Here is a 17,537-nt window from a genome sequence, read left to right as displayed (position 1 = left end):
TTCTGCACATCTGGGAACTGGGCATTATTAAAAATAACAAATTCCTGGGCTTCCCTGGTGGCGCAGTGGTTAAGAATCTGCCTGCCAGTGCAGGGGACACGGGTTCGAGCCCTGGTCCGGGAGGATGCCACATGCCGCGGAGCAACTAAGCCCGTGCGCCACAACTACTGAGCCCGCATGCCACAACTACTGAAGCCCACGCGCCTAGAGCCCGTGTTCTGCAACAAGAGAAGCCACCGCAATGAGAAGCCCGTGCACCACAACAAAGAGTAGCCCCTGCTCGCTGCAACTAGAGAAAGCCTGCACGCAGCAATGAAGACCCAATGCAGCCAAAAATAAATAAAAATAAAAATAAATAAATTTATTTAAAAAATAACAAATTCCCTAATTTATTATATCATACTCCAGGATTTTCTTATTGCTTGAACATATAGAATAACATAGTACTGGGACTTCCCTGGTGACGCAGTGGTTAAGAGCCCACACTCCCAGTGCAGGGGGCCTGGGTTCAATCCCTGGTCAGGGAACTAGATCTCACATGCATGCCACAACTAAGAGTTCGCACACCACAACTAAGGAGCCTGCCTGCCACAACTAAGACCCGGCGCAACCAAATAAATAAATAAATATTTTTTAAAAAAGAATAATACAGTACTATAAAATGCACTAACTTTTAAATAAATTTTGCTTCTTTCCAAAAGAAATTGCCACTTTAATGCTGTTTTCTGTTCATCCGTCATTGCAAGAAACTCATTTACCTGGATAAAAAAAATTAAACAAATATTTCCAAAGAATATATAGATAACTCATCTTGACAATAATGTAAAACAAATTTGCTCACTGGAAATGGAATTTTATCCATAGTAATTACAGGTCAATTCTCTTGATGGAGGAGATAAGGCTAGATAGAAAGGCTCTAAACTGAATGTCTGAAGCCAGCCAGGTGGCTCGGCACAGAAAGCTCCCCTTAACAAAGTGGAAACCACTGAGGTTTAATGGTAAACTTCATGAGCAGGTTCTAACAATAAAAAACATCAAACCTAACATCAAGCACACAAGCTAATCTCTGCTGCTGTGCTATGGGGCAGACTGAGGAAGAGCTCGTGGCTGACCTTATACACCTGGGTAGGTGAAATACTGCCAAACCCTCCTCACAGAGGACCCTGCTCAGTGTCTCCAAGGTGTTGTTTTGCCCATTGTTATTTGACTATATAAAATGTCATGTTTATTCTCCACTGTCACCAAGGACCTCTCTTGTTATTCCTAACAGTTAATGTTAGCTAGGATTTTAATATGCAATATGTAATTATTTGTTCATTAAAACAATGTGTGTTTAAGTCAAGATTGATTTTTCCCAGACCTCTTTATTAATGAATTAATTTCTATCAAATGTTCACCAAAATAACCTATATGTTTGGGGAAGCGAATTCAATTTGGAAGTATTTCTAAACATATTTTCCTTTTTATTATTTACCGTGAAGCCCAAAGTCTCCTCAGCAACACTTCCTGTGAGACTACAGGAATGGAGGGTACCTGTGTGATCAGTAAGATCAATTAGCATATGGAAGCTGCGAAAAACTGATTTAAATTCTGAAGAATCTTTCTTGCAAGTTGTACAAGTGCTGGATGCTTCATTTACAATGTAACCACAGCCTGAACTGAAAAGAAACAAAGACAAGATAGAATGTGAAGGCCCTAAGTGACAAATCTGATCTCTAGCAGAAGAATTATCACTTAGACTTTTAGCCTAAGTCAGCACCTGGAATATTTACAGAGTAAGTAATTACAGAGTGCTCAGCACTGAGCAGGGTACAAAATAGACCTACAAAATAGCAAGGAACAATGCACAGCAATACAACATGCTTTCTATTCAGTCAACCTCATTTTCAGTATTTCTGCTTCAGAAACTGGGACAAGCCAGTCCTCTCACAGTTCTGCCTCCTACCTTCCCCCATGCTGGGGTTCTTGCCCAGGATCACTCCCCAACTGGGGCCTTCCTCACTTGCACCCCAGCTCCCCCCCTTCTCTGAACAGCTGCACAACTTACACTTCAGCACGGACTTACACCCTATCACATCCTATTCCATGTTATTGCAGGTATGTTTGTTTATCTCCTGGCTCAGAGTTTGAGGGCAGGAATCCTGTCTTGTGCCTAGAAAGCCTGGGTTCCATGAATGCTCACTTGGTCCTGTACTAAGTCCTCTGTACATCCACAGAATAACCTGAGGGTTGGGGAGGTTCACACTCTAAATGCTGCTAGTACTGCTAGTGACACATTCTCCTCTCTTTAAGGGGTAATTCCATGCTCTTTTATATTTTTGAAGCAGTCATTACTTTGCCAATTTGAATAGGAAGACTAATTCAAATTTCTCAAGCAGAGGGAATGATCTGAAGATACTGGTTTCTTGTAAGCCACAGATCACTTTTGAATTAAATTTTAGATACTTTTCCTCAGATATCAATATTAAAGATGTAGGAAAAATAAGGGAGACAATAACATTGTTTTTAATTTTTGAAAAATATTTTTCAAAAAATAAACACCTGCCTTACATAACAGCCTCTACATTAGTTTTTTTCAACTTTAATACCAAATCATACAATGTTTTAAAAATCCATAGGCCAATTTCTTGATTGTGGTGGTTGATACACAAACCTACACATGATAAAACTATATGAAATTTCACACACACACACACACACACACGATGCATATTAATCTGGGGAAATCTGAATAAGATCAATGGATTTAATTAATGTCATTACTGTCTATGATGTGATACTATAGTTCTGCAAAATGTTACCATTGGGGAAAACTGGACAAAGTGTACAGTTTATATATTATTTCTTACAGTGCCATGTGAATCTAGAACTATGTCAATAAAAATGTCAATTATAAATCCATAGGGAGACTTTCACAATAACATTTTAGAATTTTCTTGCCAAGCATTTTTTGGCTAAGATTATTAAATCTACTTGGGTTTACTTTTCTATGCAAGTAGATACTAACTTTGACCTAGGAGAGGTTGGAAATCATATTCTTCATACAGTTGAAATAATTTATTAAAATGCTATTACTTCTATTGCTATAGGATGTGGTCACCAAAATAATTTTTGAATTGTCATAAAACAATAGTTTGTCATCCCAGTTTAAAGTTTCGGCATTATTATATCTTTCTATTTTAGGGTTGCTGAAACACAGTAAATTAAATTTTGCTTTAAAAGGCAATTATAATTTTGAATCTAAATAGTTTGTCAAATGCATAACCACTTATGCATAATGCATAACCACTATTCAAATGCATAACCACTATTATGTCAAAGAATAGCTTAACTTTTATAGAGTTTAAAATTTATTAACAATAATTGTTTTTATATCTTATAAGAATGAACTTTCTAAAAGTAATTTGGTTGCTTACCATCTATTTCGAACTACTTTTGTAGTTTCATCATCAATGTTCAGTGTAGAAATGTAAGCATAAAGAATTCCATAGATAGGATCAGCTTTTCCTTCATTCTTCAAAGCTTTTACCTTTAATTGTTCAACTGTATAGACATCAACTATTGTATTTACTAAAAAAAAAAAAAGTCATGGAAGTTCTAAATATATTCTAAGAACTCCGAAGGATTATATCCAAATAGAAAAGCTACAAAGCTCAAATGAGAATATGTAGTAGCTTAAGTTATGTAATAGAAAAATTATTATATATGATATATTAAAACTGATTATATAAAAGGACATAAAAGCAAAAAAGGAAAAGAATGAGAAATTAGTCTTTATTAAAATGAATAATTTCTGATCATCAGACGATTCCATTAAAAGAATGAAAAGGCAAGCCATAGAGTGGGAGATGCTAGCAATCTATAAGGAGATAAAGGATTCATATCCAGAATATCTAAAGGATTCTTAAAAATCAATAAGAAAAAGACAAGTCAACTCAATTTTTTAAATGGTGAAGAGACTATATTTATTTATTTATTTATGGCTGCACCGCGAGGCTTAGTTCCCCACAAGCCACGCTGCGCAGCCGAAAAACAAAACAAAACAAAAAGAAAGAAAGAAAGGAAACATGTTAAATATCCCCCAGGAAAGCATAACAAAGTTCTTCTTTTACAAGTTAATGTGACTTGCAGAATAACTTATTTCATGCTTAATTCAATTGTTACTTACTCTCTTGAGAGTAATTATTAGGAAGTATTTCACCTCCTAGGATGAAGTTACAAGAACATGCCTTCAGGGAATGATTGAAGTCTTCCCTCTGCTTTTCCCCATTCTCCTGAGTGTCTAAGCATAAGCCACAGACGGCAACAAACCACATCCTTTTTTTTTTTTTGGCCACACCACGAGGCATGTGGGATCTTAGTTCCCCAACCAGAGAGAAAGAACTCGTGCCCCCTGCTTTGGAAGCGTGGAGTCTTAACCACTGGCCTGCCAGGGAAGTCCCAGCATCCCTTTTAAAGTCAAGCTTCAGTCTGGGGTCTGTGAACACATGACATTTTATGCAAAATTCTATGTGTGGGTACAGCTACTTTTCTGGGGAAAAGGTCATAGCTCTCATCAGATTGGCAAAAGGTTATATAAGCCTCCAAAAGTTTTAAACTACCTTATTAAAAGTGGAAGTATAGGGCTTCCCTAGTGGCGCAGTGGTTAAGAATCTGCCTGCCAATGCAGGGAACACGGGTTCGAGCCCTGGTCTGGGAAGATCCCACATGCCGCGGAGCAACTAAGCCTGTGAGCCACAACTACTGAGCCTGCGCGACTGGAGCCTGTGCTCCGCAACAAGTGAGGCCGCGGTAGTGGGAGGCCCGCGCACCGTGATGAAGAGTGGCCCCCACTTGCCGCAACTGGAGAAAGCCCTCGCACAGAAACGAAGACCCAACACAGCCAAAAATTAATTAATTAATTAATTTTTTTAAAAAAAAGTGGAAGTGTAGCAGTTACATAATAAGAATATAATATCTTTTACTAAGTAACTTTATAGGCCCAAATTCTGGCCTTTTAAAAATTCAAATAATATTTAAAGGTCACTTACAATTTGTGGATTCTTTCAAATAACTGTCAATTTCATCATCCAGAGGATTCGTTTCTTTATTTTCTCTTATAAAATTCAATAGGATGTTAGCTTCTGGTGTATCTTAATTGAAAATGCATAATAAGTAAACAGCAAACTGATTATTTTTTAAATCACTGTAAATGATCCAAAATTATTTTTAACAGTAAAAAGTGAAGACGTATAAGAATACAATCAAACACAATATTACAAAGCCATTAACAATGTGATGGGGTGCCCCATTAACACAGAGAGATGTAAACCAGATATCATGAGTTTAAAGAGCAGCTTACAAAACATCGTCATACAATTCCCTTTCATTTTAAAAAAGATACATGAGCAAAGTTATCTGGAAGAATATGTATCAAAGAAATGATTATCTCTTATGAGATGGTGAATTTACAGCTGATCTTTCTTTTTATGTTTTTATGTATTTTTTGAATTTTATATGTATTTCTTTTCTAGTCAGAAAAAAAATTTTTTTAAGGTTGTTTAAAAAGCTTGCTCCAGGGCTTCCCTGGTGGTGCAGTGGTTGAGAATCTGCCTGCCAATGCAGGGGACACGGGTTCGATCCCTGGTCCGGGAAGATCCCACATGCCGCGAAGCAACAAAGACCGTGTGCCGCAACTACTGACCCTGCTCTCTGGAGCCCGTGAGCCACAACTACTGAGCCCACGGGCCACAGCTACTGAAGCCCATGTGCCTAGAGCCCATGCTCCACAATAAGAGAAGCCACCACAATGAGAAGCCTGTGCACCGCAACAAAGAGTAGCCCCCCGCTAGCCACAACTAGAGAAAGCCCAATGCAGCCAAAAATAAATAAATAAATAAATAAATAATTTTTTAAAATTTTATTTATTTATTTATTTATTTATGGCTGTGTTGGGTCTTCGTTTCTGTGCGAGGGCTTTCTCTAGTTGCGGCAAGCGGGGGCCACTCTTCATCGCAGTGCGCGGGCCTCTCACTGCTGCGGCCTCTCTGTTGCAGAGCACAGGCTCGAGACGCGCAGGCTCAGTAATTGTGGCTCATGGGCCCAGCCGCTCCGCGGCATGTGGGATCCTCCCAGACCAGGTCTCGAACCCGTGTCCCATGCATTGGCAGACAGATTCTCAACCACTGCGCCACCAGGGAAGCCCAATTAATTTTTTAAAAAGATTCTTATAATTAAAAAACAAAACAAAACAAAACCTTGCTCCTCGGGACTTCCCTGGTAGTCCAGTGGTTAAGAATCTGCCTTCCAATGCAGGGGATGTGGGTTTGATCCCTGGTCAGGGAACTAAGATCCTACATGCCACGGGGCAACTAAGCCCACGCACCACAACTACTGAGCCTGAGTGCTCTAGAGCCCGCGTGACACAACTGGAGAGAAGCCTGCCTGTGTGCTCTGGAGCCCACGCGCCACAACTAGAGAGTCTGCATGCCACAACTAGAGAGCTTGCGTGCTCTGGAGCTGTGCACCACAACTAGAAAGAAGCCTGCGTGCCGCAGCTAAAGACCCCACATACCACAACGAAGACCCGAAGCAGCCAAATAAATAAATAAATAAATAAAATACTTTAAAAAAAAAAAAAAGCTTGCTCCTCAATTTGGGACATGAGTATCCTCAGGAATAGTGAGATAATGTGCCAGAAGGCACGAATCTGATTTTGAAGAGGGGCTCTCTAACTCTGACACCCTTCAACTCCAAGCCCCAACCTCTAATACCTGCTTGTCTTCAGCCCTCCCTCACCATCTCCAACATTCTGCAAACCGTCCTGCCAATGCTTGGACCCCCTGACTCCCCTGGACAGAGTCAGGGTTTCTTCCTCCTCGTCCTGTTGTACCACAAGTCTTATCACTGTTGGTTCTTTCTCAGAACTAGACTGGAATCCCAGACAGGGGTTTTGCCTTTTCATTTCTGTACTTCAGTTATAGTGACTATCCTTCCATCCATCTGAGCATCCATCCACTCATGTACTTCCTTGTTCCAGAAAGTGTTAAAGTTACCTCAATAGTTGGCAAATAAAAGGCATTCACTAAATATCTGTAAATTAATGAGCATCCTGGGACAGAAGCTGGTAGGAAGGGTGGGGTGTAGGCACTGCTGTCAAGAGCTCTAAGGACAACAGGGTCATCCCAGACTGTCTGTGGGGGGACAGAAATTCTGCCTTCCCCATCTGATGAACTCTCTTGGGGCAGGAAGCCTGGACATGCTGGCTAGGATGAAAGCTCAAACCATTTAGAGGTTCTTAATTTCTATGTGGCATGTGTAGCCCAGGAAATTAGAAATAAGACTGATTTAAATAAGCATATTGAAATTCACACACCATTATACATATTCTCCTTTATATTTGTCTCCTTGAGAAATAAGGCATTTATTCTAATGATGTTAGCATTGCTCAAAACACTTTGACATTTCCCCTTTGAATCTGTTTTCAGAGCCAAATGCACAACATCCTTAAAATCTGTCTCATTAACTTAGTCTTGAGGTTTCGATACGATTAGTACTGTCAAGCTTGATAACCTTTTCCACCAGACAAATCCAACTGTCTTTTAGAAATTTTCCCAGACCAAATTTACCCTTAGAGGATGAAGATTTTCTATCATTGATGTTATTAAATATACTAAAAATAGTCTATTAGTCTATTAATAAAATATTAAAAATAAGAAACCATAGTACTCTCCTCAAAAGAAAAAAAAAAGTAATTGAAGAGTGACACTATTGCCCTGTGGTAAGAACAGACCATGGTTGTGTCCCCATTAATTTACAACAAAGAAGCCAGAGCAATCCTTTTAGAACTTAGATAATGTCACTGCCCTGCTCCCCCTTTCCTACAAAGTAAAAGCCAGCATTCTTTTATCAGTAAGTCCTTCTCGATCACCTCCATTTCTTCTCTGACCTCCACTCCTCCTCCTGCCCTGCTCTATCAGATCCAGCCACACTGGCCTCAGGGCCTTTGCACTGGCTGGTCCCTCTGCCTGGTGTGCTCTTTCCTCATTGTTAACCCCCTCACTGCCTCACCGCGTCTTTGCTCAGATGTTGCCCTCCCAGTGAGGCCTACCTGACCACCCTATGTAAACAGCAACCTGCCCTACACACACCGTGGCATTCTAGACCCTCCTGACCCTGTTCCTCTTTTACTTCTCAAGCATTTCATAATTCATGGATGTGCTATCTTTATTGTTCATTCTCTGTCTACCCCCTGCTAGGACGTGAGCTCCATGAGCAGGAGAGATATTTGTGTTTTGTCACTGGACCCAGAACAGTGCCCAGCACACAGCATGTGCACAGTAGACGAGAGCTCAACAAGAACAAATCAATGAGTGTCGTATCACCTCCCATGACACAGCTTTTAAGGAGACAACATTCCTGCAGTAGATGAGCAAGATCCAACACACTTATATTTAAAAAGTCTTGTTATTTTATATCATATCTCATAGTAATTTTACTTTTAAAAATTCTGATAAGTTTGGTCAAAGACAAAATTGCTTTATAGTTCTCAGTCACTATTAATGCTTCGTTATTGACCAGTAGAATGAACTTATATTTAAAATGATACCTACTATATTTATATCTTCTTGAGATTTTGAAGGATTATTCACTTCTGGGAATTCTGTACTCTTCTGCAGTGTTGGGCTGATCTTTCTATCTGCACTACAAAGCACTCTGAGGATGCTTAAGGGCACCAACCCCTCATCTCCCCAAACTTGCTTCCCTGATTTCATGCTAGAACAGCTTTAAACCCTTTAACAACCACTAACAATTATGAACTAATGATACTATATATATGTTCTCCACTCTCTAGTGCTGTTACTTGAATGCAGTAAAATTAATTTTTTAAATAGTCAATAATTTAGGTTATCCAATCAATAGCAATGAGCTCTCAAAATCATCACAAGAGATGATGCTTTAAAAATGAGTCTGGTTTTTCACATTTCTTTTGTAAAGATATCAAAGATATAGCTCATTGTAAGTTTTTCAAAGTCATATGAAGCAGTTTTTCACTTTTCATTCAAATGAAATCCAAGCTTCATTTTCATTCTTAAACACACTGCACAAATATTGGAATACATGATGTAGTCATTTCCAAAGGGATAAAAAATTTCAAATAGCTTTTTACCTGGATTAGTTGTAATAATGGTTTTTGAGATTACAGTTGCTGTCATGCAGTTCCGAAATTTGTCAAAACTTATTCTTACATCTGAGGCAAATATTACTGTTTGGGAAAAAAGCCATTTTAAAATTATTACACAGAGGGATAAAAAAATGACAAATATTGAACACAATCATTGAAGTATGATACCTGTTTCTCGTGGCACCCAGCTCTGTGCAAGTAGAATAGATTCATTATCCCAACTGCGTGTGTCAAAAAAGAAGTGATAAAAATCAAATACATTAGAAAAAAACTGGCAGTGACCACATTATTTACCAGAAAAAGGATGTCTTAATTGATGAGGTTAATAATCCCCCATACGGTCCAAGGCACAGTTAAGGATTTTGGCTTCTCCTGCATTTTGCAGGGCTATACTCCCTATCTCACAGAAAATTTAACACCTATGAAAATCATTCCTTTCAGCACCATTCATATCTAACAACTTCTGCTCCTTCAATTCCTTCTTTTCCTATCACCCAGGTCACTCCAGGCTAGTTAGAACTGAGTGACTACAAGTTTAAAAATTTTGAAGTCACTCTTTCATGCCATTAAGGGAGGGCCCCACCATGGATAAACTGCTCGGGGGACTTGATAGGTTGAAGCCCTGTTTCAAATTACGTGCTTTCTTTGGTACCCAGGCATCTGGAGTCTAAACAGTACCATGTTATACCCTGTGATGCTTCAGGATGTAGCCCTGCCCCACATCTGGGAGGCCCATAGAACCCAGCCTGTGACAATGCTTGTTTTTCTACCATCTTTCCATGGCTTGGCTCCAGGGTACCACCCAAGGAATCACAGAAAGTCTGGCTTGTTCTTTATCAATGAGACTTAGTAAATGACGATTTGTTACAAAACAGAGTATAATAATAAACAAGTTACAGTAGAGTCCATCTATGAAATCCCATGCCATCTAAAGATCTCATTTTAAGGTAATCATAGACTGTAATGACTCAACATACAAGAGAAAGGTTTATTTTTTAAACACCATTTCTCTATCGTTACTCCTCTCCTGATATGAAATCCATCATCTCCTGATGAAATTAAAATGTCTGACTTGGTGATAACAGCACAGATTTCATAGTTTGGAACAGATGTGGGAAGTTACCATATCATTGCAAAAGAAGACTCTGTCTCATCATAGAGTTTAACTTCACACCTCTGGCCTTTTCTTCGGTCTGAAGTTGTAAAGTATTTTGGCTCTCCAACCTTAGAAATTGAAGAAAATCATTATTTTTCTTCACCTAGAGTTGTAGAGGTACTTAAATGTTTGTTGATGGAAATACTCAAATGTTTACCTTTTAAACAACAAATTAGAAATATCAAAATAGCTAGAATCACTAATATATATTTGATGATTTAACAGCATCTTTTATCTCTGAACTAGGTGTATTTAAGTTGTAAGTCACACACTTTGATTGAAGAGAGATACAGATATGTGTGCTTTAAGTCAAGACTGTGGGATCTTTTCAACATGTTAGAACAAATGCTCCATGACAAGTCCCTGGGTGGCATCTATGTGGACTCATTGAGGGTAGAAAGTACATTTTCAATATCTATGTATCCCCATGGCTTAGCGCAGGGCCTGGCACGGAGTTCATGTGACTGGATGAATTCATCTCTCTGGGCCTCAGTGTCCTCGTCTTGCTAGCCCAGGTATGGATATTGATACCTCCTTTGCTGCCTTCCTAGGGACAAGCTGGTGAGAATCGAAAGAGGGATAAATGGGAATGTGCTTTGATATACCGTCTGATTCAGTCCACACTGTGGTGTAAGAGGATCATGGAGGTGGGGGTGAACTCAGGGGCCCTTCTGTGCCCTCAGGGAGTTCTCACATGGAACAGCAGCACCTCTGATGGCCACACAGCAATGGCCCAAGCATAAACAGTCAGCTGCCCCCTATGCCACTGTCACCCATGCATCTGTTGTCAGGGCTGAGCTCCTTGGGAAGAAGCTGAAGAAAGAGTCACAGCTGCCTGCAGAAGAGAGCATCTAGAAAGAAAGTCAGAGGAAAGGACAGCCAGAGTATGAGAGAGGCCTACCATATCACAGCATGCAAGAAAACTGTATGAAAAGGAGTTTTAAAGTGAAGAGACCTAAGTAGAGGCGACAAGGAAGAAAACAGGTTAAATAAAAACGTAAAGATAAGGAAATGTAAGAGGGATGGAAGCAAAATGGGAGAAAAAAGGCATGAAAATAAAAGAAATAATATAATCCTATGAAAGGTGGTACTAGACTCAAGGGGTGGAGGCAGGAAGGGGGACATGGAAAAAGCTGTTGCAGGTTTTATATTCATACTGAGTTTTAGAAAATCCTTACTACATTGTAATATAATGGCATTATATGGAATTTCAGGGAAATTGAGAGATCATATCCTGCCTTTAAGTAAGATTGAACCTAAGTTGCCCAGAAAGGAATTTTTCCCATTTTTCAATACTGTCATATCGGGTATTTATTCCTCCATCCTGAATGATACTGAGTGCTCACTGTGTGGCAGGCACTGTGCTGGGCTGGGCTGGGCTGGGCTGGGGAACAACGCAGGCAGGCCTCTGTTGGCCTGTCATGGGGATAGTCGACACTCAGTCATTTAATATGGAAACGCAATTAGCAATTACTTACAACATTAACTATAAGTAGCCAAATCTATTTCCCTTTTTTTATCTTCTGATTATCATCATTCTGTATATTGAAAATTGTTCTTGCCCCTTTATTTGTATACTTTATTTTGTGAAAATTTGCTCCCTGCCAAGTGATTCTAGTCTGTCCAATGGAGTTCAAAACTTGCTGCAATAATTGGGTAAGAGGGAGATGTGGAAGCAAAGGATGGTGAGACATTCCCCGGCACCCCATGGAGTGTCGTTCTGCCCTGCTTTTCAGCACCTGATGCTATGCATTAGCTCACAGGGCCCCTACTGCAGCACCGTGGGTTTCTCGCTCTCTCCCTCAACTCAGGACAGCTCTGAGAACACGCACTGAATTGATTCCTTGATTTATTCAAACAAAGCCCCTTCGAAGAACTTCCTGGAGATCTTAAAGTCAATGAATTTACCCTTTCTATTTGTGCCTTTTGTTTAACTCAAGTATGAAAAGCTCTCATATAGTTAGCGGATCATTTATGACTGTGTACTGCATTTAACATTCAAATACAATTTTATTTTGCTACTCATTCACAGCTAAAATGCTGCTTTCCCTTTAATGAGAAGTGTTATTTTCTAAATTCAACGGAGGATGGATCAAGATACAGAGGAAATTTCACTCCAGTTGATTATTACTTTCCAAACACAAATAAAATGATAGAACTCCCCCCACCAAATTGAACTTGGCTTTGTTGGGGTTTTAACTTACCGACCTCACAGCTGCAAGGACATTAATAATTCTCCCATCAAGACTGTGTCCGTTTGCAACAATGTCACCCAATGAATAATAATCACAAGACTCTTTAACAGGTAAGTATATCAAAGAAAGTAGCTTCGCATCCACTTCATAACTGGAACAAACTTTTACCATTGAGTGATTCTCACTGAGCAATAGCTTATAATCGCTAAATTGTAAAAACACACACCAGAAGTTAATATCAAATTATTTTCTAATAGAAAAATACTTCAAAGTTCACAGTCAAACTTTGGTTGTAACTTAAACTATATTTTAAAAATTATATTAAGAAGATTTAGACTTTTCACTCTTAGAAACATTGAAAAGCTTTGTAAAATATTTTTTGTCTAAAATGTATTTTCATTAAGAAAATGTTTTAAAGACCAACTGTGTCTGAGTTTTAAGCACACTAATAGTCTGATCTTGCACAATACTCTGAGTTTCATTTCTTTCTCTTTAAAAAAAAGGGTGTAAAAGCACTCTAAAACATTGTGGGGGGGGGAGGGTGATTTCCACCTCTATGACACTGACTGCCCTGCCTATGTGCTTTCCTTACCTCTGTGGTGCTCTGTAGGAACAGATGCACAATATTTACACACTTGAGGTGCTCTTCCCCTTCCAGCCAATCAACTCCCAAGTGTCCTCCATGGAGCCTCTTTCTAGTCCTCTAATCCAGGACCCCCCCGCCCCCCGCCTCCTCCCCCTGCTACTGCTTTAGGTGTTTCTCTCATCACTTCTTACCCAAACTACTGCTTGTCTCCTAAGCTTTGTTCCCCTACTGTCCGTCCTCCTCAGGTAGCCAAAGTGATCTTCCTAAACCACGAATATGAATATATTATTTCCCAGCTCAAAAGACCTTCTGGGCTAGCCATCACCAAAGCATGAAGTTGGTACAACAAGCAAAGCTGTCTGTGAAGTGTCTCTGCTTCTCTCTCGAGCTTCTCCTCCTGCTGTTCCCCTGACTATATTCCAGCCACATCATATTCCTAGGCTATAAAACTGCCATTTTAGAGAAAAACGTAGTCAAACATCAACAGTTTCATAAGGTTTAAACTACTATTAACTGTTCTGGAAAAGGCCAGGAGGTTTCATGTTTGTTCCCTCTGCCAAGGATGCTCTTCCCTCCCTCCATTCATGTGTTCATTCCATAAACACTTACTGAGAGCCTATTATGTGCCAGACCCTAGTCTAGGCACAGGGGGTACAGTGGTGAGGAAGACACACAAGACCTATGATCTCATGGAGTTTACATGTGAGAGAGGGAGACAGATAAGAACAATTAATCAAATAATCCCAGATTGTGATCAGGGTTATGATGGTACACATACCCTGTATACAGGACGAAGTCCTAGTAATGCATACTGGAAGAGCTACTACAGACAGAGTAGGTGGGGGAAGATCTAAGGAGGTGACATTTAAGCTGACACTTCAATGAGAAGAGCAAATAAGATTGTTCTTTGCAGAGGGAAGGGAACATGCAATGCTGTTAGTGCAGAATGAGCCCAGGATGTTCATAAAGTGGAGGACTCTTCATGTGGCTGCAGAGAAATGAGACCTATAAGATGAGGTCAGAAAAATGGGTGCAGGTGCATGTGTAGTAGAGACTTCTGTGCCCACCCAGAGCTCTTTACCAGCTACACCCTTCTCTCTCGAGATTTGCCCTCAGCCAGAAATACCTTTAAGCCTTCCCTCCTCCGCAGGAGTAGGGGGTGGACTTCAGCCAATAACTTGTAAATATAGGGTACAAAAGCCCAGGCCTCTTTCTTTAGGGTGGTACCACTTTGAGGTGCCACTCATGCTCCAGAGCTCCCATCTGGGTCAGGATGAGACTGGGCTCCTGCTGAACCTGCCTCTTTGCTCACCTTCCCCCCAATGCTATCCTTACAGGCTGCTTCTAATGGCTCTCCCTCAACAAATCATCTGCACAAAAATCCTCCTCTGGGCTCTGCTTCCAGAGCCCTGGAACCTGAACTAAGATAGTAAGGCATGTGAAGAGAGTTATAAATTGAGATGAAAAAATAGATATATGACTTCCATGATTTACCTTTTCATTGTTCAGCTTTAATGTGACTAGAGTCAGATTTTTGTAATCTAAGAATGAGAATCAAAGTACTAAAAACAAAGCCATTTTTTATGTGATCTTATGTCAAAGTAAATTACTTCATAATCAAAGATAAATATTGTGAAGCAGAATTAAACTCTTAATTTTCAAACTGAAGTATACACTTTTAATAAGCTCTCTGTTAATCTGACATGCAAAAACTTAATAGTAATAATCATTCTGGCATAAACTTATTAGTAATAATCATTCTGGCATAAAGTAGTAATCATTCTGACCTCTGTGTTAGATTTACCTAGGAGTTGCAGGGCTGAACTTTTCTTCTCTTTCTAATTCCTTTCTTTGGATCAGGGGATTTTCAATTATCACTAAAACAGAGGGGAAAATATGATGCTATTACAAAAAAGTAACAGGATAAATTTAAAAAATGAGTGTACATAACAATGAACATTACAATGTTATTTCTAATTTTGAGTTGGTGTTATGTATCCTTCACAATCATTTTCTTGTGGCACTGTGAGCAACAGAATCCTGGGGTATGACCAATCAGTTTGATCTCAGATGACATTTCTTATACTTTGTGTTTAAATCCCAACATATGATCCACATTAATATTACTTTATTGAATTACAATCAGTTACACTGAACATTTGATTTGGTTACAACATGCCCTTCTATAAAATAAATTGATCTTCACCCAATTCACAGCTGTCCTCAAAAATAATAGTGGTAGTTAGAAAGAGCAATGCAAAATTTGGGTCCTGATTTGAGCCCCACAACTTATCAGTTTTATGACTTAACATTTTAGGGTTTCCATTTCCTATGGTCTATGTTAGACTTTTTTGTGCTCTATTTTGCTAATTCCTCACACAACCATCCCTCATTATTATCCCTCTTTCCAAATGAAGAAATTGAAGTTCACAGAGGTTAAATAACTTTCTTGAGGTATTATATCTAGAAAGTAGTAGAGTTGGAATTAGAACTGTTCTAATTCTATTTGTAATTCTAATTCAAAAATCTGTAATCTTTTTATTCTACCACACCAAAATCTTATTTACTTCTATAAGCATCATCAGATTTACACCTTTAAAATCCCTTATCTCATTCATCCTCACAACAACCATCAACATGGAACATAGGTTAATACCGAAATATATCTTTAGCTCTAGGTAACTAATGTTCTGGCATTCAACCAAGAAATGTTTTGCTTGTACTGCGCCCTGTGACCATTTGCAAAGTTTTTTGCCTTCATAGTCCATATGTTCAACTACCTTATTATTCAGTTAGAGAGATACTATATGTAATCCTGAAAGTTAATAATATGATTGGGTGCTGAGTAACTAGTATGGGTACTAGGCTGCTTGATCTGCAGGGTTAGAGAGGAGTAGTTTAATTGTCTGTGTTACCCTTTCCCTTCTTTTTTCTACCATGAAAGAGAGCTGGTATACATGCTTTCTTGTTTCTTGTATGAGGCTAGAGCTGTCATCTATTGAGTGACTAAGTTCTACACTTTATAACAGGCACACTATCTCATTTAACATTCACAAGAATCTATAGGGTGTTAATTCATAGTTGAGACCCAACAAGATTAAGAAATTTTCTCAAAGCCACAATGTAATAAATGTTGGTACTTGGAATTGAATCCAGATCTACCTGTTCTCAAGGTCTTGTTCTTTTCAATATACTACACTGTACCATCAGAGGGCTATTGGGATGGGTAGACGATATGAAAGATTTGGTATTTTAGGCTGAAGTTTTCTTAAAATTCATTAAAAATTCAAATATCTTTTATCAAAATCTATTTAGCATCCCTATTATATGTTTACAAAAAGATAAATGATTAGAGCCACAAGAAGGACTGATGCAAAGTGAAATAGAAATAAGCCAAAGATCATAGAGCTACTTAGTAAAAATATGTGATTATCATGTTTGTATGTTTCAATTAAATGCTGAATGCCTTGTGTTATACTCTTAACACTTGACTTTTTTCTGGTAAGGTTCTTGAGAATAAGAATTGTGTCTTATTTCATTTTGACTCCCTCAGTGTAGTTATCACAAACATATCATGGGAATAATACTGTAAGAGAAACAATTTAAGAATCAATGCCAACTTACCGCACTCGCCAACACGAAAGCCATCAGAAAGTGATCTGATGTAATCTTCCTTGCCCCACGATGTTGCATTTACAAAATGGGTTGTTGAATCACGAATGGTGAAACTGAAAGTGTACCTTTCTGATCCAATATCTAAGGGAAAACCAATGCTTTTATTTTTCAAATGAAAAGTTTTATTTTAACTTTGAACAAATATGATTATTTGATGCTAAAAACACTCAAACACATGGTGTAAAATATTATTTCAGATATAAATTATATAAGTTATGCTTTTATGAATTCTAAGCTGCCAAGGTAGATAACTCACCTCACTGTTACCCCTATGTTCCCTTTCCCCAGTTATCTGTATATTTGGAGGGAAATGACATGTAGGCTTGAACCATCCAGATATTAGCTTAGAGTCTCCATTTCTCTCTTACTGTTGTTTTAACCTAAGTCATAATTCAGATCTAAATTATTTCAAAACAAATAAATGTGTGCTGCTAAAAGATAACACTAGGGGGCTTCCCTGGTGGCGCAGTGGTTGAGAATCTGCCTGCCAATGCAGGGGACACGGGTTCGAGCCCCGGTCTGGGAAGATCCCACATGCCACGGAGCAACTGGGCCCGTGAGCCACAATTACTGAGCCTGCGCGTCTGGAGCCTGTGCTCCGCAACAAGAGAGGCCGCGACAGTGAGAGGCCCGCGCACCGCGATGAAGAGTGGTCCCCACTCGCCGCAACTGGAGAAAGCCCTCGCACAGAAACGAAGACTCAACACAGTCATAAATAAATAAATAAAAGAACGTGAATTTCTTTAAAAAAAAAAAAAAAGA

The 17,537-nt window shown here is 39.1% G+C and overlaps 1 protein-coding gene across 3 annotated transcripts in view; it reads right to left on the bottom strand.

Annotated features, from left to right (window-relative positions):
- MEIOB (meiosis specific with OB-fold) overlaps window positions 1-17,537 on the bottom strand; it is a 32,891-nt gene that overhangs the window by 2,872 nt on the left and 12,482 nt on the right. The window contains exons 4-13 of one of the 3 annotated variants that reach the window (XM_057529626.1): window positions 16,725-16,856; window positions 14,905-14,977; window positions 12,524-12,719; window positions 10,287-10,387; window positions 9,332-9,384; window positions 9,149-9,244; window positions 5,031-5,132; window positions 3,417-3,570; window positions 1,475-1,658; window positions 672-758 (exon numbers count right to left, since the gene is read on the bottom strand). In XM_057529626.1, the coding sequence (XP_057385609.1) occupies window positions 672-758; window positions 1,475-1,658; window positions 3,417-3,570; window positions 5,031-5,132; window positions 9,149-9,244; window positions 9,332-9,384; window positions 10,287-10,387; window positions 12,524-12,719; window positions 14,905-14,977; window positions 16,725-16,856 (1,178 nt within the window). The remainder of the gene's footprint in view (window positions 1-671; window positions 759-1,474; window positions 1,659-3,416; window positions 3,571-5,030; window positions 5,133-9,148; window positions 9,245-9,331; window positions 9,385-10,286; window positions 10,388-12,523; window positions 12,720-14,904; window positions 14,978-16,724; window positions 16,857-17,537) is intronic. The other 2 variants (XM_057529627.1, XM_057529628.1) reach the window with 2 other exon arrangements.

The sequence above is a fragment of the Balaenoptera acutorostrata genome, chromosome 15 (assembly GCF_949987535.1).
Source record: "Balaenoptera acutorostrata chromosome 15, mBalAcu1.1, whole genome shotgun sequence".
Lineage (NCBI taxonomy): Eukaryota > Metazoa > Chordata > Mammalia > Artiodactyla > Balaenopteridae > Balaenoptera > Balaenoptera acutorostrata.
The sequence above is the reverse complement of the archived record's forward strand: the minus strand, read 5'-3'. Positions and strand labels throughout refer to the sequence as shown.